At 40.9% G+C, this 24509-nt stretch overlaps 1 protein-coding gene and 1 long non-coding RNA gene across 10 annotated transcripts in view; one reads left to right on the forward strand and one right to left on the reverse strand.

The window, feature by feature from the left end:
- Positions 1-222: 222 nt before the first annotated feature.
- Positions 223-9981, forward strand: LOC142055779 (uncharacterized). Its single transcript, XR_012660044.1, has 3 exons — positions 223-323; positions 5973-6083; positions 9899-9981. It is a non-coding gene; the product is annotated as an uncharacterized LOC142055779 (long non-coding RNA).
- A 9702-nt stretch (positions 9982-19683) lies between these two features.
- STXBP5 (syntaxin binding protein 5) overlaps positions 19684-24509 on the reverse strand; it is a 106009-nt gene continuing 101183 nt past the window's right edge. For all 9 annotated transcript variants that reach the window (XM_075087997.1, XM_075087996.1, XM_075087994.1 and 6 more), the window contains 2 exons: positions 22532-22752; positions 19684-21828 (listed from right to left, as the gene is read on the reverse strand). In XM_075087997.1, the coding sequence (XP_074944098.1) occupies positions 21787-21828; positions 22532-22752 (263 nt within the window). In that variant the 3' untranslated portion in view covers positions 19684-21786. The remainder of the gene's footprint in view (positions 21829-22531; positions 22753-24509) is intronic.

Genomic DNA, 24509 nt, shown 5'->3' on the forward strand with positions numbered 1-24509 from the left:
AAAGTGTGGCTTTCGTAACAGTGACCACAACTTAACAAAGTCATTGACTCTTGTGAGCTTCCACCCCGTCATCTGCAATCTGTCAGACCATTTCTATTGTAGTATACACTGGCAACCGTAATGATTTGCACAGAAAAAAATAGAGTAAGAAATAATTACTGAATTTCCAGGTGCATTTTCATAGATCTTAGTGGTTTTCATTCCTTCCAGTGCCAGTGCCAGAGTCTCTGAAGACCAACAATACAAGTATTCCTCTTGGAGCAGAGGAAAGTCATGCCACTGGTGGCATGCCCTTCTCCGACAGCTATCTTTTTTGTTCTGAGGTAGGTTACTGTGGTCCTTTGTTTTTCTGTGTTTTCTGTAGAATCTTTGTTGATGCTAGAGGGGAAATGGTGAAAAGCTAATTCAAGCTGAGAAGATGAGAAATGTTGAAAACTTTACTCCAAGGCTGGTAGATTAAATAGAAACAACTGGAGCAACGAGACTACTGCTAGGTCTGCATGTCTTCTGCTGTTCACATGGATTAGTGCTGAGAATGAAGAAATTAAATGGATGAAGCTCAGAAATGTAGACACCACCCTGGCACACTGCTCATGCAATTAGTTGAAATGAAACTCCTCAAACTTAAATTAATATCTGGTGATGGGTGTTGTTTCTGAAGTCACAGCTGTTGCTTTATGAAGAGGGAGCTGAGGGGAGGGAGACTTCAGTGTTACTGTTTGTGCTTAACTTGCTGCAATAATACCAGATCTCTCAAATTAAATCACAGCCCCGAAGTATGGCCTTTTCACTGTCCATCAATTCATATTGCTTTGAAGACTGGGAATGGCACAAGGTCACCAGACTTCAAAAAGCATACAAAAGCCCTTTAAATGCTTGTGAGAGAGAAAGCATGGAGGTTTAGGAGAGAAACTTTTGCACCAAGAAGGGCATTCACAAGAGCATACCACCTCCTAATCCTGAAAGATTGAAGGCTGTGTAAGACATTACTTCAGGCCAGTTTAGTGGTTAGACAAAAATGGAGGCAAAATATCAAGACAAATAGTCATTATACCCAACATGGACTACTGTTTCCAGTGCTTTTTTTTTTTTCTTCTTCTCTCCCCTTGCCTTTCTCAGCCCAGTGGCTCCTTGAACGCTTTACACATCAAATCGTCTACCTTAAAGGCAGGTGGGGCCTGACTTTTTGTCATTGTCACCACCATTTTTCCTGTTCACTCTGACAGCCCAGCAATGACTTACTTCTAGATCAGGTCTTTAGAGTCCATTAGGCCAAGGACTCTAAAATTCCCTGCACTAAGCTTTGTTGGTCTTTTGAAAGAACAGGTAATATTTAGGCAGTCTACTGACCCCAGCCCTACAGCCTAGAAGAAAAGAGAATACTCACAGGATTGACACAGCCCATTTTCCCTTCAGCATACCATTTTATTCATGACCTAGATCAAGGAAAAATCTGAAACCTTCAGGGAAGGTTAAGTACATAGCCTTACAGGTAGCCGAGAAGTTCTGTGCATCGTATGAAAACAAAATCTAGAAGACAGTAAGGGATGCTAGCGATGCAGTACAAACCAATAAGTACACTTGCAGTAACTCATTTTGGTGTTCTAAACACCTAAAAAATTGGGCTTTCAATTCACACTGCAAAACTTACTGGGGTTTTTAAAAATCCTAACCTCCAGGCATGTTTTGTCCTTGTTGGCACCTGGACGTGCTTGAACTGCTAAAAGACTCTTAAGCAACACATGCAAAAATTTCGTTTGTGTGGATATCCTGCTCTCAGGAGGGTGAAACTCAACAGCAGAAAGTGAATGTTTCTTATTTGTTTTCTTTATGAAAAGACTCATTTTTTGTGATAGAAACGCTAAAATACTTAATCCTAATTAAGATGTCTCTTACTGTATTTGGCAAATGTGTGAAATGGAAAGAAATGGCATTACTGCATTATTTGTCCAGCAACATCCTTGAGATACTCTTCAGCTTTGAAAGAGCCTCATGGGAGAGTTTGCTAGAAAGGAGAGTGATGCTCTTCTGATCCAACTGACAGCTGGAAAGGCAGCAGCAATTTTCCCGTTGAATTCAGACTGCTGTGTGATAAATGTTGTTTTAAACTGAAAGCTTGAAATATGAAAGTAAATTGTTTGCATCAAGAATAGCACTGCTGACCAAAGGAGACGAGCTAGGCAGCTCAGGTTATTAAACCCTATCACCCCAGCCCCGCTGTCTTTAGCAATTCTATATCTAACAACAAATCAAAGGAGAGGTTTGATTCATCTTGTTTCATGAACAAGTTGTAATTTGTATTTCTATAGTGCAAAGGACTATGGAATTGGGATTTGTAATTGGATCAGAACAACGAGCGCTCACCTCCGTAGCAGTGGCACTGAGGGCGCGCCTGTTTTGTTTTGCTTCCTTGTCAGTCCGTTCGAGAGTCTGAGGTTTGTAGTTCGCTACCAAATGGTACTGAGATGACTGAAACATTTGCCATTTTCAGCGCTAAATACACAAGCAACTTCTTTGACCTCCTGTCTGCAGAAAGAGGTAAATGCAACTTTTCCACACGCAGTAGTCCTGGGAGGTGGTAGGATGTTAATCATCTGTATAAGGACCTCAATCAATACATTGTGAGGCAAAGGCAAAAAGGAAAAAAACCCATCTACCTAGCACAGAAAGCTCTGCTGAGGCTGCACTCAAGGTGCTTTTATAACATAAACAACAAAAGCAATTTTACGGCTTGGTGACTGAAAGGACATGGCTGTATGGAGAAATTATTAAAGCGGACAAAAAGCAGATATTCCCATGGGGTCCATCTTAGACCCATCACTAGGGCTGTGCAAAGCTGTGTGGTGGAGGAGGGGTCAGAGCATTTTACACCTGGCAGGTGGGTCTTTGGAGAAAGGAGGGCTCCTGGACTTCAGAGTGAGCCTTACTCACTCTCCTTGGTGTTCAAAGGTGGGGAACGCTGAGCGAATTAGTAAAAATAAAATAATTTGCTAAACCTTGCGTATTCAATTAAGCAAATGCTTATCAAAGTTTGTTTATTTTCAGGCAGAAAATTATTGGTTCAACCCTTTTGGGGCTGAAGGAGGTTCGGCTGGGGCTGGGAAGCCAACACCAGACTATGGAACTGGAGACGATATGGCAGGATCTGAAGAAAGTCAGGTCAGCAGGAACTATAAAAGAGTGATAGGGTAGGAGACCAGAGAGGGAGCAGACTGCCCTAGAGGAAAGGGCAAAGCCTAGCAAAGGTACAGACACCAGAGATTTGGAGATAATCAGCAAAGCGGGCTTAATAGGATCCTAGCTGGACTTTCTAGGGTCCTCCTGGCATGAAGGCAGGAGAGATGAGGGCATGGCTGAAAGGAGTGAGGTGCTGCAGGCGTAGCTGGTGGATTGAGCTGCAGGGCAGAAGGAGCAGCAGGAAGGGTATGGTGGGGACAAACTGCTGCTCTGGCGGGGGCCTGCAGTCCCCAGCAGTACCTGGACTGCCAGCCCGGGGCACTCGGGCAGCCTGGGGCAGCAGTTTTGGGGATGGGCACTGGCAGAAAACCTAGTGTGTGGGAACAAGGGCAAGGAGAAAAGGTCTGCCTTGTAGCCAGAATTGCTCCTACAACACACATTCAAAGCAAAGCTCTTTTGTCTTAAGTGCCTTAAATTTTCACTGTCCAAAATAGGAAAGCAATTTATTCTGACCTGTTTAATGTGTTTCACGTTAGCATAAAAAGAGAGAAATCTTATATGCATAAAACATAAAGGATTAGCATACTTTAACATCTGAAGTTCACCTTTCCATCATAGCTGTCTGTTCGAGATTTGAAAGGGGGGGGGGGGGAAATCACTCTTTGTTTTAAGCCAGTTTGTTTTCCCTCAAAGGATTTCCTTCGGAATAAGGTGTGCTGACCCATCTGCCCACAAATCTCTGCGGCCTGAAGTGGATTAACTTTCCACCTGCCGTTATACCAGCATTTACTAAATTTCCTAGAAATTTTTAAAAGCAGAGAAAAAAAAGGATGTGGCAACTAGGAAACTTCCAAGCTCTTTTCCTGGATTAACAGATTTTGGGGGGAGTTTGATGGCAAATGGATAGCAGGCACAGCTTCTCTTATCAACAGCGGTTTTTCCTTCCCTGGCTTTTAATTTGGTACAAAATTTGTTAAATGTTAGTTAACATTAGTTCTGTTTGTGAAGGTCCAAACTACAGATGCACACTCCCAATAGCTGAATGGGTAAGTAAAATAAATAGTACACAATCTTGGACGTGGCAACCAGGTCATGGCAACACAAATAAATAAGGAGGACTGTAAACCCTTCAGCTGACACAAAAGAGACTTTGCTGATGACTGTGACAAGAAGGGTCGCGAGTGAAGTGCATTGAATCCAGATTGCCTCTGTTTTGCAGAAGTCTTGAAGTAGCCTGTCAGATGGAAACCATTAGGAGACAGTAAGATCATAACGCTGCTTTGAAGACAACTCTAAAGAAAAAACTCTCCTCATACAAGCAACACATTCAGCTCTTGGGTTGTTGCTCATAAATACTAAGTGCAAAGCAGCTGTATGAGAGCCCACACACCACCATGGGTTGAAGAACTTTACTCACCCTGGGGAAAACTCTATTTTTCAGAGTTGGTCCTACCAGGGGTTTATGCTCCAGCACAGAGTACAGCATTTATGCCACCATGTCACAGAGATCTTGCTCTGAAATGCAGGGAAAACACAAATGAAAACATAAAATGTCTGTACAGTCATTTTCCTGGGGTCACAAACAATTGCTTTGCTTGACATGAAGACTTAATGTAGCACCCGAAATCCAGAGAGAGAAAAGAACACAGTGGTGTTGCTGGAACCTGTCTCTGAAAAAAGTTCCTGATTCTGTTTTTGCTTTTCAGTAATGGTCTTTGATTTATTTATTGCAGTTCTTAAACTTAATTTTTTCTTTGCTTATAATAGCAGTGATTATACCACAACAGTCATGTGTGGCATGGGCTGTGTTGTCCTTGGCTGGTGGAGGAGGATTAAGGAGGAGCAGGGCCAAGCTGGCAGTGGCCCTGCCATCCCTGCCTGTGTGGGGTCCAGCCCTCCTGCCCTGCTTCCCTCCTCCCTGCTCACCCGTGTCCTCCAGGGGGAGAAATGGAGCACCTCAGCCTCACCAAACCATCGGATGCTGGCTCCATCTGTCTCCCAGTGAGACCACATCTATAATTTCAAATAGCAGCTGTGTTGGTGCTGCAGTTTAAGCTTGCAATTAAATTTCGGGTTGAGACCTTTCATGAAAAATGCCATAGAATTATGAATGATCACGAGCAATCAAACAAAAGAGGACATCTCTAGCATGAGGGGGCTGCTGCTACTGGTTGGAGTGTCAGGGAAATTGTTCAAGTACTTATCAGACGTAATACCATTTAACTGTTGTGATTTAATGAGATCCACAGAGCTCCATAGGCAGGAGTCTCGGTGATATGTAGATACCCAAGCATGTGGATAGGCACCCAAAAGCAATGCTCAAACCCCTAGGCTCACAGCTCCCAGAGAAAGCTGTGAAAATTTGGTGCTTAAGTGCTTCTGAAAATTGCCCAAAAAGCAAAGTTTTACAGGTAAGTGCAACCTGATTTCCACTGATTTCAAAGAGCATCAAGCAGCCAAATATCTTTGAGGATATGGTCCTAACTGCTTTACGACATGGGGCCACAGCATAAGATGGAGCCAGACCCTAAGCTTGTGCTGTTGTGTTTTCATTAGCAGTGACTAGTTGTTTTACTGGTGTACATAGTGGTGCTAACAGGCAAATTCCAGAATGATTTACATACGGACAAATGTTATGTAGACCACACTTGGATTTACTGGCACATTGTTCCCATTTTATCTGTAATTTTTTGTTGTAGAATTTGAGGAATTTGAAATGTTTACTCTCTATCACATCTGCACTTGAAGAGAAATATCTAAACCTCCTTTTTTTTTTTTTTTTGATGTACCAAAAGAACTGAAACTAACAAGTTGCTACTTTGCGGCTGGTATCAATGAATCTACACCCTGTACATCTTCTACCAGCCAAGAAGCTCTGCAAGAATGCACAAAACTATGGAAATAAGGTTGGGGTTGCATAGGAACACTCTGAAATAGAAACATAAGCATCTCTGCGAGAGCACAGTCAGTTCGAGGGATACCGTATTAGCAAAAGGGAGCTGCAACCCAGGTAAAATGCCTGAGTACACTGAAGCAAGAATGAGACATGATACAAACTCCACTGGGCTCTGTCTGTCCCAGGGGACAAAACGTGATTTGTTAACACCTGCAGTAACTGGCAGAAAATATCTCAATGAGTATTGCTCGTATGGAAATGCAGCAGAACTCCTGCCTCAGCAAAATCGTTTGAGAATAGGCTTTATCATAAGGCACTGCTGTTACACACTCTCATATCAAGGTGTTGAAAGACATTAATTTTTTTTCTTTAGAACAAGTGCAGGAGAGATACCTGATGGCTCGACGGCCTCATTATGTGGGGGTAAAAATTCGCATGCCTCTCTTGTCAGCAATGCATAAGTAATTATTTGCAATTGTTCATTCTGGAGGAGAGAAATTGTTTGCATGCGAGCAATAATAAATTGGGCATTTTAAATCTTTGATCCTCTGCTGTCAGAAAAATGTCAATACAAAAGCAGTTTCCAGTAGCTAAGATTTGTAATAGAAATTCAAGCCCTTTGTGGAAAAGGCCTTGCATTCAAGGATCTCATCTTTTTCTGTAGTGGAAAACTAAGTAAGAACATTGTCTATTTAGGTGAATCTATACGCTTGATAAAAACTTTATAGGTTTTTCAACTGGCTATTAGATTTAGAATGAACCCATTTAAACATGGTTATTCTTCCCCTTATTCTTAGCTGAAATGCTGGATTTTGCTAATGCACATGGCTGGTTAATGGGATCACCGCAATATTGAAAGAATAATTGTCAGGAACAGGGTAGATTGTTTTCTCAGTGGTTTATTGTTACCATTACTGTTTTGAGATGTATATCAAACAGTTACCTAAATTGCCTCTGAGAACCTCATTGCAACGTGATGGATTCCTACAATTTAGCTGGAAGAACAGATTGCCTTGTGGTCCTAACACACTGCTCTGCTCCACCCCCACTCCCCCCCCACCCCCCCACCCCCAATTCAATAGACATTTTGGTTTACTTTCTGAATAAAAAGTTGCAGTTTTGCTACCTCACCTTCATCACAGCACTGTGACTATAAATATTTCAAGCAAACTTCCTGTGTTTTTTAATAATTTCCCAGGGCAAGAATAATTATGCAGATTATACTCATAGTCTCTACAAAATACATTATAGTAACCCTTATGAAGAGGATATCTATGTAAAATTGAATGAAAAGACAAATACACACGACTCAGTTGAGTTCTGCAGGAAAAACTTACAGAATGTTTCTTCTGGAATGTGGTTATGTAAAAATGACTTCTGATTTCCAGCTGAATAGCTCCTTACAATACCCAGTCATATCTGCTTAGTTGTTTGACAGAAATGACTTTTATTGCCTCTTCCCCTTGAGATACAGTATGTACCAATGCTATTTTAAAAGTCTCCTTTCAGTGCGGAACCACGTCTCGCAGCCAGAAAGAGACAAAGACTCCAGAAAGCCCTTTTAGACCAGCCCGGCTCTCCTCTTCTCCCGCCTGGGCACACACGCTATAAAAATGGGCTTTCTCTAAATTTCTATTTTGGTTGTACAACTTGTAATTTATTGCAAGTATCCAGAGAGGTAAACTGACAGGCAGCTGCATGTTAGGGTGATATTTCTCTCCTGACAACACTAGATGGACCCAGACATAGGAAACAATGTGAACAATGTGGTATCATGAGATATTTTTGCTGAATATGATGCTTTCAATTGAGCATCTTCAAGACTGCTTCAGCTTCAAATCTGAATTTGCCAGATATAACAAGGATTTGACATTGACCCTTCACCTGACAGTAATACATTTTTTTTATCTTTTAATAACATAGAGTAGTGCCGTGCTGAGATTTCAGGAAGCTCTTTGAGCAAACAAATCATATTCACCACCTAGAGGCTAACACGCCTTCCCAGAGTCTATAAAGATGAGAGATAAGCTGAAAGATAGACTTGGAAAAGTTTTCAACCAGCTCACTGAATTTTTTTAGGAGTACGCTCCTGCACCAGTTAGAAATTAATGTTTAAAATTATATTTTTAAAGTAAAGCTCTTCATACAATTTCTTGACTTGATTTCTCAATGCTGTTTATTCCAAATGTACTGAGGGTTTCAAACTGGGTCTTTAGCCCAGTTTCTCAGGAAAACAAGTTTTGTGTCCTCAGATAGCCTAGCTGCCTATGCTGAGCAAATTGTTTCTGAACTTAAACCTCAATTTACAATTTCACTTAAATTTCACATCACGCCAAAAGCTATCCCCTCCAAATTCTGATTCATTCTCTAGTCAGCAACAGTTAGAATGAGAAAAGCAGACGTTCTTGTCCTATCACAGCCCCCACCTCATGGCAGGAATGCGGAGGTGTGGATAGTTTTTGGTCCAATATGGGCAGAAATGAGTGAGGGTGGGGAAGGCCAGTATTACAGTGAAATAAAGCTTTTAGACAGTGATACTTTTAAATAAAAAATGAAGACTGCACAGATAAAATTGAGGAATTTTGTTCAAAAGGCATCCTTGCTATAGATTTCCAGGGGAAACTGGCATTGCAGTGCGAAACCAACACAGACATCAAATGCTGCACGTACCTCTGGGTCCTCCCAGCAGAGAGCAGCACGGATTTTCCTCCAGATCCAATTTTGGATGACAGCTTCCACTTATAGGGAATTTTGGTTGGCATCTGGTAGTAGGAATGAAACATGTCCAGCACAGTAGGACGACAAAAAATTAATTAACTCTGGGCTAGTTTGGGAAATTAGCTGGCTGAGGGGAAGCAGCAAGATTGGTCTGAAGTTTGAGGAATAACCTCAGTGAAATATGTTAGAATGCAGAGGCGGAGGGGCATGAGCATACTGGCCAACCAAGAAGGGTTTCCAAGTATGTATTTGGAAAGTGAAGACAGAAAGACACACTCAACACTGAAGAACCGCGGGCTGAGCATTGCCCGCATTGTCTACATATATGTCTTGTAATTTCTAATGAGCGTTTTGAAGCTGTGTTCAAACTGGAAGGGAATATTTTTGTGTAACACAGCGGAGAATAATTACCAACAGATTGAAACGAACAGCACGCGTATTGTACCATTTATTTTATCAATTGAATTCTATTATTTGTTCCTCATCCTACAGTCTCATAATGGCATTAAGTGATGATTGTGTGCTAGCATGGGTAATCAGAATGAAAATTAGCCTTTTTCAGTTGAATTAATTGTCTCTATTTATTCTGCTTCCAATTCAGTTTTTAGCTATTATTTATAGTCTATTTAAGAAAGATTGCATCTCTTCTGCAAAACCACTGTCTTCAGCAAAACCTCTGTCAGAAATAAGAGCACTTTTACAAAAAGTGAAATAATGCAGCATTTCTCATTTCAGTTGGATGTGCCTTCCATACTTAGTTTTTGGCTTGAAAAGAAAGCCATTATATTCAGATAATAGTTTTCCCAGCCAAAAGCATGCACTCATATGGAAAAGATTGACTGCTAAACTCTAGCAAGATCTGTAATCTACGCACAATGACATTTTATAATAGCAGCCTACGCTAAGTAAAGGCATTTTGTTTTTATTTTTAAAAACTCCTGAGAAACCACAGGGTTGATATATCTGAACCCAGACCAGGAGCCTAATGTCTTACTGTGCTTTTGACAAAAGCTGATTTGTTCAGCACTAGAAAAGACTGGGACGGTTGTATCAGGGTTGTTGCAATATGGCAAAGGTCGCTATCTGTAAAATCTTCATCTTTTATAGGAGCTGGGTACATTAATTTCTGAAGTGCTTATTATTGATCAACCATAAGAACCTCTAAATGACCGAAGGCTCACTTCATCACAGTCAGACCTAGGTAAAAATCCACGCTGTTGCCTTCATCATGTATTCTGAGGCAAATTTTTCCCCTTGCTCTGACTCTCAGACCCCCAGACAGGCAGTAATCACAGGCCTGTGTAAAGTATCCTCTTGATTCAGTCAGATTTGGGGTGACCCACATGCTGGTGCTGCTGTTCCTGTCCTTGGGGGATCGTCCCACCTCCTCCATCTCCAATCTCGCCAGATGCCTGCCACTGTGTTGGCAATCCAGATGCTTCTTTCCTTCTCCCAGTCCCTCACCTGTCCAAAACACAGCTGCACCCTGCCTGGGCTCCAGCAAAGCCAGCTGGGGTCCTGCCTAGCCCCCTGCCATGCTCAAAATGCCACCACCGCCAAGCCTGGGTCCCTCCAGCTGTTCCCTTCCTGCGCAGCCGAGTGCCTTGCGTCCACGTCTGCATCCTGCCCCACCTGAGGGGTCCTCTCTGTGCCTGGGAGGGGGAGCATGGAGCAGGGGCCAACCAGCACCAGCTGCACAAAACCTTCCCCATCCCACCCTGCAGCTGCTCATCTCTCCTCCTCCCAGCGTAAACATTGTGCTCTTCACCCACCTGACAGGAAAAGGGGGGCTGTTCGTGAAGAAACAAAGTCTCAGAGGAGCTTTCCTTTTCTTCAAGGTACGTCTGCCGTGCCTCAGCGACATCTATTTGCCTGGCATGATGAGCAAGGAAAACCCTCCACAACGAGCTGCCGTGCTAATCCGCAAAAAATGGGAGGAGGGGTTTTGGGAAAGGTTTTCCTGTAGCTGGCACACAGGTAGGAAGAGGTTTGTGTTGTTTTTTTTTTTTAAAAAGAAGAGCTGAGTGTGTGAATCTTTTAAGTGACCCTATCAAAGCAAAAGTTTCTAGAGACCCATATTTTAGTTTACAGGAACTTTTTATGGGAAGTTTTACTACAGCATATACTAGTTACTGTGTTACTCAGGTGCGCAAAGGACTAAAGGATAATGCTGTTGGGAAGACATACAACTCCCAGTTGCTTACACAGTAAATCATCCAGTGGAGGGGAAGAGAAGTCTGTAATTTCAGTCATCCTTAATGCCCTATGATGTACCGACACAGCTTTTAATTAAAACTATGGAGCAGGAGGGGTTTTTATTTCACCCCAGAGCAGGATGGGCGGTAACAATGGGAAAGAGATGGCTCTTTACTTATTAATTTGCAATATTACCAGTACTCCTCCCATGAACATCCATCTGGTCCCTGAGACCCATGGGGCTTATTGCTTATAGGGCATGTTCACTGCTGAGTCTGTGAGTTTTCTGCAGATCCCGCTCACAGCGGCCTGGCAGTGAAGCTCGGGAATTTGGCATGCCCAAGGAGCCCTGTCTTGTGTGTCTTCAGCCAAAACGTGATACTCCCCTGTAAACTCTGGGAATAAATGAAAAAATCTGATCCTGTGTCATGTGCATTGCCCTCAGGAAGTGAGTCCCAAGGTAAGACAGACCTGCAGAACAGCAACTGTGAAGCCAAAAGCTACTTGAAGGGCACTCTGCAACTAATAATTTCTTCACGTGAGAGGGCGCTTGCAACTGCAATGCTCTATGGACAGATGTGGCTGCACTTCAGTGCACTGAAGGAAGCTGCACACATTGTGCCTTAGTCACATTAAGCACCATTGCCTGTTAATTTGTCACAGAGTGTTTTTTGCTTTTCCCTCTTAAAGAGAAAGGTCTCTAAAAATGAAGGCTGATAAATTTTAACCTTCCCTGCCAGCGAAACCCCAAAAGAAAACCTGCCCTTCTATGTTTCGTTCAGAGCCATCTTGGAAAACCTCGGGGGTCAAAGCCCTCCTCTCAGCATCAGGACCACACGAGCGGCCCCTGAGTTACCTGCTACCAACTATGAAGGGCAAGAAGCCCACTTGTTTCACTTTAGGAGGACAGAGATCCTGGTCTGGATGCCAGGGAGGAGGCAGCAATGTCAGACTCTTGCTCTCTGTTTTGTTGCTGCTGGCAGAAGAACCCTGGGGTCAGTGCTCTCAGCTGCCAGACGAGTTTGAGGTCCATCACTCCTGGGCTGTCACAAGCTGCAGTGCTGCTCCAGGCGTGACTGTGTTTGGAAACACATGGCCCGTATCTGATGTTGCCTGTATTCAAAGAAATGCCTGGGATAAGGTGGGTCCTCTAGTCAATCAGGTGTCTGCTCAGGCATTCTTTCCAGCTTCTCTCCCCAGGCGCTGACAACAGGGCTGCCTGCTGCCTCACAGGCCCTTTTTTGTGCATTGCTTCTAAAGCAAAGCCTGCCATATATGTCCACGTGACAAAGCCTCACATCAGTGCTCATTTAGATCCTTTCCTCTGGTTCTGAGAAATGCCATCCTGCACAACATAGTTGCAAATCTCATTTTGAAGCCTGCAGTGTTTTGCTTGTTGCCTCCCCCCTGTTCCGCCTTTCCTTTGCTCCCCTCTTCTTGACAGCAGCAAATACAACAGCTTTTCTCCATGTTTATTGCCTTCCCAGCACCCTGTCCCCTCCAGAGCTATTATTGCTCCTTTAGTGGGATGCTGGATCTCTCAAGATTGGTGAACTATGCCAAGCATCAGTCCTAGTTAGATTTTCAAATGGTCACTTTTTCACTTTTTCCATGCTGTTTATGTGAGGGAGTAGCTCCCTATGACTACCAAACCAGCCTCTTTTCTCTTATTTTAAATACATTTTTAAAATCTTTTTTTTGCCATAATAGCTGCAAAAATGTGGCAAGAAGTGAAGCAGTGTTGTGCCAACCAGCTCAGCCAAACCTCATCTCCCTGTTTCTGCCCCTTTGCCTCTCCCAACTTACATCAGTTGTTCTTTTACCAGGCTGAATCCTATGGGGCCAGGATCAGATGAACATTTTTTCCCGCACTTTTACACTGCCTGTAGCAATGAGGCAGTAGACCATGACTAGGGCTCTCAGTGATATGGCAATACACGCAGCTCACACTCTGAGCGAGATCAAATCACCACCTTATAGATTACAATGCAAATGTAAAGAAATTCCTTCCAACAGCTACGGGAGAAATCTTAGGTTATTTCTTGCCATGAGTCCCATGTAGGACTATGGCAAACAGCCATTATTCACATCAGCTTTGCCTTTTCCCCAGGTTAAATCACAAGGAGCAGGGTATTCGGGCTTGAAATTGGCTCTCCAGAATGTGGCACACAGCCAAACCCTGTCACTGTTTATATTTTGTAAGACCACATCTATTCTTTGCTTGAAGCTCTGTATTAAAGCCCTCAGTAAACTACGCATCCACTTCAGACTGACACCCATTCACATTCCCAGTATCGAAGTACAATGAGCTAGTGAAAGGCCTTGGATGCAATGCTCCCCATTTCTGACGTGGTACAAGCCCCAAGGCCTTGCACTGTGCCCTGCAAAGTGCACAGGGAGACATTTTTGGTTGTCCCTTAGGGTATAATCTCCTAAATACATTCAAGTAGTTGTGACACCGGTATCAGGGCCTCCTAGCCAGCAATGCTTCAGTATTTTTCAGTTCTCCTTTACCTACAGGAAGAGAAAGTTTGCATTGGTGACAGCCCACAAGCTACTTGCTGAAATTGGTGCACGCAGCATGACCGGACTACTGGAGAGGAAGCAGCTGCTTCCAGAAGAATCCCAACAAAAACAAGCTGTTGCATATTAGACATTTAGAGCCAAACCAACTAATGGCCTTTTACAACCGGAGGAAAGCTCTAGAGGTCAATGCAGCTTCCACGGATCCTGCTTTGGCAACAAATTGCATTTAAGAATGTATATATATAAAAAAGTATTTAAAAAATGTCCTCTGAAAAGGATTAACTGGAAGAGTAGAATAGAAGAAATTATTTCTATCTTCCCAGGTGCTTCACAGATTTCTTTCAAGAGATGCTGGAAGCTCTAAAAACCAACCAGAAACCTCTGTGGTTAAAGACAAAATGGAAAGTAGGTGAATGTTAGGACCTCTTAAGTTCACAGCTAGAACTGACTCTGAATTTGAGCATGTTAAAGAGAAAACCTGATACGATGACCTTAATTAGTCCTTTTTTTTTTTAATTACAAAATTTTATCTACCCCTTTCCTAGGAGACAGATTTAAAAAAAAAAAAAAATCCTTCCTTATATGAATCCGTACTATGTTGTGATATGTATCTTGAACAACAAGCATATGCATACCCAGTCTAAAGACAGTAACTGTAACGAAGAGAAGCCTCACAAGGGGCCTGGCCCACTGCGCTATGTACTTTGAGATACCAGAAGAAAAAGCACCAGAGTCATTAGGTGACTTTCTGACATTCAGATAAAAGGGTCTTACGGAGGTGGTGGTAAGAGACTTGCAGGTACCCAAGAGAATTAGGAGATACCAGCTTGAAATTGTTTTCTGTTCACTCCCACACAGGAGTCTGCAAGCCACATTATTCTTCCCAGGAGTCTCTTGTGCCCTGGAAACCAGAGTTATATAAAATTTCTCATTATGCCTGCTTAATTAGGCAGAGGAGTTGGTAGACTTATCAAAACACAAGCACAGTCTGACATTTTCATTGCAAACCCCTTCAAACGATCAACTCTTTCTGAAGCGCTGCTCACACAGCAACTGCTGCAAGATACAGAAATGCTGTTATCTGCTCCAGAGAACATCAGTCTTCCCATTTCTCGCTTGACTGTGGCTCTGCTACAGTTCTCCATCAGTCCTTCTGAGTAGTTTTGGTGTCAAACAGCTCTAAATAAGTGTTTGAGGCTAAAGGAGTGTTCCCCAGGTCTCGGCCAGCCAGGGAATACAGCTCGCTCCCTCCCTCCCTCGTGAGGAGCCTGTGCACAAGCCTCAGCCCAGGCTCTCTTGAGGCTGAAAAACAGAAAACTGTGTGCTACAGCAACTGAGCAGAACTCTGCTACCGTAACGAGTTACATATGCAAGCCCCCAAGCCCTTACTAAGGGAGCATTAATTACACATGGTGAAAAAATCATCCAGCAGACAAGGTGAGAAACTGGTATTTGCTGACATTCAGCTCTTGTGGGTTTGTCTCAGTGTAGGACTGTAGGGGAAAACATCCTATTTCCTTATGCCAGGCTGAGATGCCTCCAGCAAGGCTGCTACCTCTCCTCCTTAGACAGGGGAAACAGCCAGTGGCTCTTGCTTGGCAGACTGCCTCCACAAGCTGGGACATGGGCCTGCTCTGTTTACATGGGTCTCATCAATTCCTGGCCTTCACTAAATCATAGTGCTTCACTTTGCAACCTGCCTGACAATCCCCTCCTCCTGTCAGTCAATTGATGTTACGTGCAACCCCGCAGTCTGCACAGTGGGGAAGCTATTCTTGCCCTGCTACTGGTGATGGGATTACCAGAGCTAGTGGTGTGACAGCTCTGAATACCTTCAATTTAATTGGACTGAAGTTAAAACAAGGCGTTGTCCTATTTATAACTCCATGTGCTGCAGAGCTTAAAGTTCTGAATATGTAACTATCAGCTATTGGAGAAAAAACAGGAAGGCAGGAGAGGTCTGGAACCAGCAGACTTCTCCCAGATGAAACTACGTCCTCGCTACATCAAACACATAGTAAAATATTTCAGTGCTGGTTGTTTTACTACTTGACATCACGAGATTCCAAAAGTTTCACTGAGGTGCAGCTATTTCACTTCTCAGAATCACTGCCCCAGGCTCCCTTCAGATTCAGAATTTCTGCATCATTCAGAACATGTTTACAAAGGTGTTTGGTGTTTTATTCCCCCATGACAGCAGAAGACAGAAAATTATTAATAGACTGCATGCTAGAAATTCGTCTGTGGCAAAGCTGAGCCTCAGCCAAAGAAAATAATACATCTGCTGTGCTGTAAATATGGCAAATGAAACAAAAAAATCAACTTCATTTCTTCTGCCCGTGCACACTGGGTTCTTAAATTAACAAACACTGTCAAAACGCAGCTACAGAAAACACTTTGCTTTACTATGCCTTGGTAACATAAAGGATCTTAACTTTTCTGGTAGTGTAGAAGGATAACTGGACGTCAGCCACACCGTCACTACTGAGACGTGCGCTTCAGTGTTTTTAGACCTGCTTGGGAACATCACCACAGATGAACGATTTAACCTTTTGTGCTCCTTCGGGGCTACTCGCCGCCAGCCTGGCTGCTAGCGCTTCAAGCACGCACCGCTCCGCTCACTATAGCGTGCATCTCAAACTTCAGCAAAATGAAACAGCCCCTTTTGGCAAGGAGTCACTGCACGCTCCAGCCAGCAGGAAAGGAACTACTTAGAAAAGGAGTAAGTTCCACTCATTTCAGGAGAGATTTGAATAGTTTATTTTGCCCAATCAGAGCCCTTCAGCATAATGACACATTCATATACACATATATGAACATTTTTTCGGAAACATTAAGGTATAATACATTTTAAATTTAAAATACCAGCTGCACAGGTATTTTTATTTACAAAAATATTCCATACTTAATTTTTTAACTTTGTTATGATGACATAGTTCAGTTCAAGTACATGTAAGTAAAATAACTCTATGCAACCTAACATAGTTGTGTTTGTAACAGTACAGTTTGCAGTTCATACGAAACTATATTTGTAGACAGATGGATTTGCAACCCTACCTAAAATGCATATTCCAGTAATCACCCTCAGAAGAGCTAGTGGGGCTCAGCAAGACTTAACTGAAGAATGAGTTGCAATGGACAAAAGAAAGAGCCACACAGGTACACACTAAGATATACATAAACGAGAACTGCTACACACCAAGCATGCTCACCCACAAGTGGGCAATGTCAGAAAAATTTACGGATGGTTTTTTATTTTTCCCCCATGGTGCTGGTACAATGAAACAGTAGCTCAACTAGAAAGCAGCATGTTTTCCTAGTTCTAACCACTACAGACAGCAGAGCTCAGGTCTAAAATAACACAGTACTGCTTATTTACAAATCTGTTTTAAAAGGGAATATTTAAAACATGTTCCCACCCCTCTCCCTTTGCGTCGCCTATTACTGAATGGTAGTGGTAATCCACATACAACTCCTTTCATGTTTTCAACTGAAACAGTTTAACTTCTAGTTATTATTTGCCTGGTAATATGTAACTCAGGTACTAACAAAGACAAATACAAGTGTCAAAAACCTACAGCTGTATGACAAACATTTCTAGGCGCTTTACATGAAAAACTGAAAGGAATTCTGATTGACACCTTTCATTTGATTGTTCTATGTTTCTGTCTCGTTTCTTTTTTTTTTCTTCTTTTTAAATTAATGCCCACACCCTTAAGCCTGAACTTTATAAAATGTAAAAGAACCCAGAAACACAGTACACGCACATGGCTGAAACAGTAACAAAGTAGATGATATCCAGCACATCTTTGTAACATGCATAAGAAGGAGAAATTGGCCCAGCTTAATTTAGCTTTTGAATGAAAACTGAAATAAATTGGTTTAGCTGATTCGCCTACACTAAACATCTTTTTTTCCGTTTTGCTTCCTTCCTCCCCTCAAACATCATTCATTTCTGTCTACGATGTATTTGAAGATTTTGTGCTAATAGCAAGGCTATCAACATCCACCCGAAAGGATTCACATAAATTATACAGGAAATTGGCTAGAACGGAGAGGAGGTTCAACCAACAAGTCACCTGCAACTCGGAGAGGGAGGCAGGCTGCTGCACACCCTCTCCCCGCACCAAACTTCAGCTGCCATCAGTGCCCACCCGGGTACGTTAAACCAAGACGAGAAAGAAGAGGGCACTTCGGCCACAGGCTGTAAGACTTCCAACACACGTTTGGTATACAACCACCCCCCCGATTTACATGTAAAGAGCTGATGTACAATCAAGATTCATACGTTACTCAAAGAAAATATTTATTGGACAAGCCTCACTTCAATTCTGGGTAATTCTAAAAGTTCGAGGAACAGGGCTGAAAAGTCTTTCATGTGTATACCTAAAAAAAATAAAATCACAGAAAGCCAGTCAGCCACAGACCACAGCTGCTGAGAAAACTTTTACATTAGGTTAGTTTCCTGAATGCACTATCTTCCCTCTCCCTACTTAGGGAATTGTTTAAGAGTGTTCAAAATGGGAGGTAAAAATAAGTATGATTTTCTGCAAAGCAAAATGGGCTATTTGTTTTCATTGCTTAGTAAATGTATCATCTCGATATGAGATATGAATGTATTCATAAGCTTAAAACAACTTCTTCTATGGATAATATACATACTTTAAGTACTTTGACTTAAAAATTGAACGTAAGTCTTTTTAAAATAAAGGTAGAGTGTACGTATAAAAATTACTTAAAACTAAAAGTATATTCTTAAGCAGTATGTATAAATATAACAGATTTTATTGTATCTAGTAACAAATCTGAAAGTGTTGCAGTAATTTATAAACTGAATGCAGACACAGGATGAGTGCCTTTCGTTAGATTCTATATTGTATATCCTTGTATATACATATTTTGCTAAGAAAACACACATTCTAAGTGATAGTCACATAATTAGCGAATGTGCCCAAAAGTAATCTGTTCTAAAATCTTTGAATATGTGTGTTTATATACAAATAATGAACCTGAACTGCACAAACGTAGAAAGGAATAAAATACCATGATTGAATTAAAGTGCAGGAAAAATTTCAAGTTTAAAAGTTCAGGTAAGATCAGTGCCATTAATTAAGCAAAAAAAAAAAAAGGAAAGAGAAAAGGAAAACAAAAAGGAAAACAGGAACCGAACTTCCTTCCAAAAATCCTCCTTTGGATGTAGCTTTCCAATATCACCTGCCATGCAAGAACCACCTCAGGCAAAAAACTTTGCATAAAGACAGACAAGGAACACAGCTATATATTACTACATTTTATAACTGTTTGCTGAAGAACAAACCGCTGGAGATGCCTGTGGTGTAACACTTTCAGACTTATTTGGAATACACGCATATTTACATATATCAACATTCAAAAGTTACAATTTGGCAGGACTAAGGTGAAGAAAAGCTTCTTCAGTTTACAGTTCCTAATGAGACACACTACATATAAACAGATAGGTAGCGGCAGTTTCTTACACTTCCATCAAAAAAAGTAATAGCTCAATTATTTTATAGTTTTCCAGACACCCTAAAAAATTTTCACACAACTAAAATGCTAGCAAAAAACTGGGGTGCTTCCCCCTAAGGATTTCAATACACTTTGCTGTACAAAAGGTGCACCACCAATAGCAGAATAAGATGCGATGATGTATGTACGATCAACTTCCTTCCGCAGAGAAGGAGAGGAACGTTTTAGACTGAAATTGTACATAGCCCCTTTTATTGACCAAGAACCATTTTTGTATCATCTCATGAGCATTTCATTAGTTTTCAAATCTAGAAGCATGCTCTGAACATAGGCAATAGAAAAAAGATTCAATTATGATAGATTCTGTAATACCAAGTAAGCCACCACTACTCTTGTCATGTCAGATGGTCTCTCATTGCCTCCTATTTTTTTTGCTTGCTCGTGGTCGTCAAATGCTTCTTGATGGGAAAGTTAAGTACACTTTCCTTTCAAGTCAAGGTCATCTTCCAGTGAACTGATACCATGATTTGACGAAGCGTACTTTTGCCATCCTGTCCCCCACAGCCTGACCAGACTAGTTTTCCAGGATTCTGTTGCTCTGAAATATAGTTCATCTTCACCGGGTCAAATAATAATAGTCAGTCATCTGAATTTATAAATGTGAGATAAGGAAGGGGACAAGCGTCAGCTAGGGTGTTTTATTTTTGGAAATGGTACGGATAGTAGTTTATCTAGTTTTCTTTTACCTGGATTTTTAATAAAATGCTGTTAATTTAAATACGCATTAATTAGACACTGAAAAAGAAATTAACTAACATGCAGAGGCAAAAATTGTGCGGCAAGCTGAGTTAGGTAACTAGAGTTCACGTTGCCTCAGTAGGTATGGGACAGCGCCATCAAAGAAATCAATGCTGCTTGTTCAAGTTGCCACCCTGTTATCTGTCCAGTTCTTCGAACAGTGGACGTGGCATGGCATGCCCTCGTACTGGCAACACAATCCACTTGTCTTTTTATGTAGAGTAACATCTGATGAAAAACCAGAAAATTTATCAATTTGTGCTACAAAGCCCAAACCTATTTGCCTTTCATTTGAAAAATTAATTCAGAACTGTCAGGAACTTCAGTACTTTGCACCCTTTAAGTGTTTTGTAAGGTTGCCTTACCCACAGATATGCAACATCACTTTACAATACAAACATAACCAAGGTTTTGCTTTGGGAACATTTGGAAAGTGCGAAAAACACCACACAGAATGTAATGCTTGGAGAAGCAAACCCAAGTGATTAACTTCAGACAATGTAGACCTATCAGCTTCTAAGTACTCCCTTTTATAAAGCAAAACCAGTCAGTAAGTATTCCTGTTTTGAGGAAAAAAGCCTAAATAAATTTTTAAAATACTAAATATTTTAAGGAATCCTTTCTTTTTAAAAGAGCTCTGGTCGCTCCCACTGCTACAGGTTTAGTGCACCAGCCATTAACAAGCTCGCTCAGCTATAGTATTTACCTCACCCAAACTGAACGTTATTTCACCAGTTCCTGAAGTTATAGTGGACACTTACCACTGCCCACATTGAACACACTGCTTTGGAGACTAAATCCCAACTTTAGGCCAACTGCCTTTAGTGATGGGTGGGGCTGAGACAGGTCCTTGTAAAATAGCTCTACTAGCAGGGTTTAGAAATTTGCTAAACAGTATACTGACCATTATTAAATATTAGATGCTTGCCATTATTCATGCATCAGCACCTCCACAGAGTGTAAAACTGTTTGAAAACCTGAGTCCAAGATTATCTGATTTCATAGTAAAGGGCTAAAGGGGCACCTAGAACTTAAGTTTTGAGCAAAACTATCTCAGCTATTTTAATTAATGGCTGTAAAGATACATTCTGTTCAACATTTATAAAAATTCACAGCATGAATGGAACCCGCAGCCACTTCTAAGTGTTATACAAACTGAACCAATAACTACTTTTGGCAAAAAATAGTATTTAACTGAAGTTATTCTTACCACAATAAAGATGTTACCACATTTCAAGACCATAACACAAATGAAAACTCCCAGCATGACACATTCCAGTCATATTATTCACTTGACTTTTTTAATGCAAAAATTGTGTATACTCTTGTTTTGCACTTCAGAATATGATGTGAATACAGGAATACTAGATCAGGGGTCCAAGAAAAGGCTATGCACAGGTCACCTACGTATAAAATCTTCAACATGAAATCTTCCCAGCTTCCAGCTTTTCTGATGAAAGAAGTGACAGCAAACTTCAACTCTTCTTCAACGATAATGGTAAATTATAGTGAAGTCCTAGAGAGGGTAAGTCAGCTACTGTCCAGCAAGACAACTTTCTTCCAGCTCTTGGACCCCTGATTTATTGCCTCTCCTCACAGAAGGGTATAACACTGGCAGCAATTACAATAGCACAAAAACTTTTGGCATATGAAATATTAACATAGGATTGACCCTGCATTGCCCCTGCCCATCTCACACTACATCTTCCCTTCACTCTTTTCCACATGTTCTAGTTACCTTCTCTGTTTGAACTCTCAGCTAACCAACAGCTAAGAAACACTCAAGTTTGGTTTTTTGTGTTTCTTTTAAATATAAAGCTCCTCAGTTAAAGCCAGGACTGAGGTAAAACAGTGTATGATTTGTGCTAGGAAACAACGGTATCCAGTGGTGATTACTTCTTTAAATTTCAATGGTCCTGCCAAAATTAATGAAAAACCAAGATTTTCTCATCAGAACAAAATCAAACAGATGTAATTGATGAGTGTCATCAGAATTGGTACCACTTCTTGTCTTTGTACTTCAACATCATCTAAAAAACAAAAAACAATGTCTAATTACTGTTTCTATAACGTACCAAAAAGTACAATGATACAAACAAATTATATGCTTACAAAGCAGCATAAGAAAGAGGGACTTTAAGGCTTCACAAAACTGCAACAACATTGCTGAACAGCGAGGATTTAGCAGGATGACAGTTCTAATGGTAGTATCACTGCTGATGATCTAAACTCAGATAGAAAAATACCTTTTTGGGAAAATGGGAAGGCTGAACAGGAGTTTAGGATATGGAAGAGATCTGCGTGAGCACAGAAGAGAACAGCCATCTTACGTAGTTACTGAGGAAAAAAGTTAGCTTGGATTCATGGAGTTTGCCTGCAACAACTGGGTCTTTCGTCAGAACCACAGGAATCTCAGAGCATTACTCTTCTTATCCAGTTCAGTGACAAATTCTTGAAGTAATGGGAACAGACCCATGTGTTTGGAAGTCTACATGCCACTCAGGCAGAGGGCACGCTCTAGACCAACGTGCTCTAACATAAAGCTGCTTACATTAATACTTAATTATTAAGAATAGTGATTGACAGATAAAAGGGAAGTGTCCTTTATAAATGATATTGCATTCCCTTTAGATACCTCTAACGTGCCTTTGAGAAGTCAGTTACTTGCAAAACTTGCATTTATTTGCTGGAGAATCAGTTTAATGCTCTCAGGTTAACATGCAACGGACTCACCTCATGAGCGTGTTTAGAGAAAGAATCAGCGCTGTAAAGCATAGCTGCAGTTTTTTCTTCCAGTTCTCCTAGTTTCTGTCCTCTTTCATCTAGTGCCAACCGGGCTCGTGCTAGTTCACCAACTACACCGGAGGCTGCTCCTTTGACACCTTCAATACCCCCAGGCCCTGGAATATGCTGGGCAAGACTTCTTGATGCTTTCCCAGACGCTGATTCTCCAACTGGAGGCATTTGCAAAGCAGCAAACACAGATTAGTAAAGTTTTCTGTCATTATTATGCAAATACCAATACAACTAGTTTATAAAGAGGTGTCATTTCTTTGCGTGGACACTGAACACCTAATCTTAGGCATGCCTATGAGCAATACTCACTACTCAATGTTACTAGATGTTACTATTTAATAAAATTGAGATTTTTTTTTCCAAACATATTTCAGAATTTCCATGCAGGTTATAAAACTATAACCTTTTCACAGCTTGAGTGTGAAATTAAAACTCTCAGCAGTGCTGGCATCACAGGCGTCAACTGAATTGTGCTGGTGAAGTGGTTTTTAACAACATAGTTTGCTTCATAGGGAAAGTGGTGGGAGTTCAGCACACAAAGCAGGAGGATTTTGAAAACAGAAGCTGTGGTCGGTTCTGGAAGTGCTTTGCTGGGTCTGTATGATGAAAGTTCAGTTTTAGATGCAGACACATGAAGGTTAGGTGCCTGTGCTCTCATTATTATGAAAATCTTGAAAAAAATAACATAAATCCTGAAAATGCAGTACAGCTGTAAGAACAAATCGGCTCATCCTAAAGTAGACACCCACAAATGGTCAGCTGAACAGCTCTCTAGACTCCAGTGACCACACCGACTACATCTCCTTTGCTCATCATCAGCCACCTAGTTTAGTCTAGACACCTAATGGACATGTCAATGTTACAATGAATTGTATACTTTACAAAAACTTGAGTGAAGGCCAAAACATTTTTGGATGCTGAAGTCAAACCAGATAATCTAACTTTTTTTTAAAAAAAGTTTAATTATGGTTTAAATATTTTTTGCCTCTAATGGTTTAAATATTTTTTTACCTCTAGAAAAAATATTAACTTATTTAACAAGTTTTGTTGCAGTATTTCAAGATTTTCTGATTTAATTTCACGCTTCTAGGAATAATGATTTAGATTTCAACTAACACTAAAAACTTTTAGTCTTGGAAATTTACAGAAAGAAGAGAAATCATTTCACTTATTACAGATTCTGCTGTGACCCTCGTGTTAAATATGACAATTCGAGGCACCTGAAAATGTCTTTCAAATAGTCACTGAACTCACTTTCATGCTACAATTTGTCAGGCTTTTTTCCCCATTCAATACTATTTTCTTCTTGAAGATCTGAGCCAAAACAATTCTATCGAAAGCCACAAACAAAGCCTGAGATTGAGTTATTAAAAAATTTCCTTAAAAATAGGTCAAAAGAGTCAGGGCAAAATGGTGGAAACTTGAAATGATGTAAACAGATAGCTTCTAAAATTACAAGAGTGCTCTTCTGCTGCCACGAAGAGGCAGTTTTCCCTTGTCCCAGTCACACTAATTAATATATAATTTGTGCACGCAATTTTCTCTAATAGAATAGTTGACCAACCTCTCAAAGCATTATACACAAATAAATACAAATGGAACTTTTAACACAAAGTGAATTCTAAATATTTTATATTCGTTCAAAGTGTACAGGCACAAGTAGTAAAGACTGATTTACTTTTTACTGGATAGATCAAAAGAACCAATAAAAAAAAGAAGGGACTGCCAGGGAGCTTTGTCTGTTTTAACAGCTATGTTTCATGTTAAAAAGGAAACAGTTATTCTTACAAATAAACTTGCATAATATGGTGTTTCATCTAGCAAATATCTGAATAAGTGGAAATATATTAAAATGTTGCATGCAATCACAGGAAAAAAAAAGCTGTGATCAAAAACCAATGAGAAAATGATAAAG

Source organism: Phalacrocorax aristotelis, chromosome 3 (assembly GCF_949628215.1).
Source record: "Phalacrocorax aristotelis chromosome 3, bGulAri2.1, whole genome shotgun sequence".
NCBI classification, from domain to species: domain Eukaryota; kingdom Metazoa; phylum Chordata; class Aves; order Suliformes; family Phalacrocoracidae; genus Phalacrocorax; species Phalacrocorax aristotelis.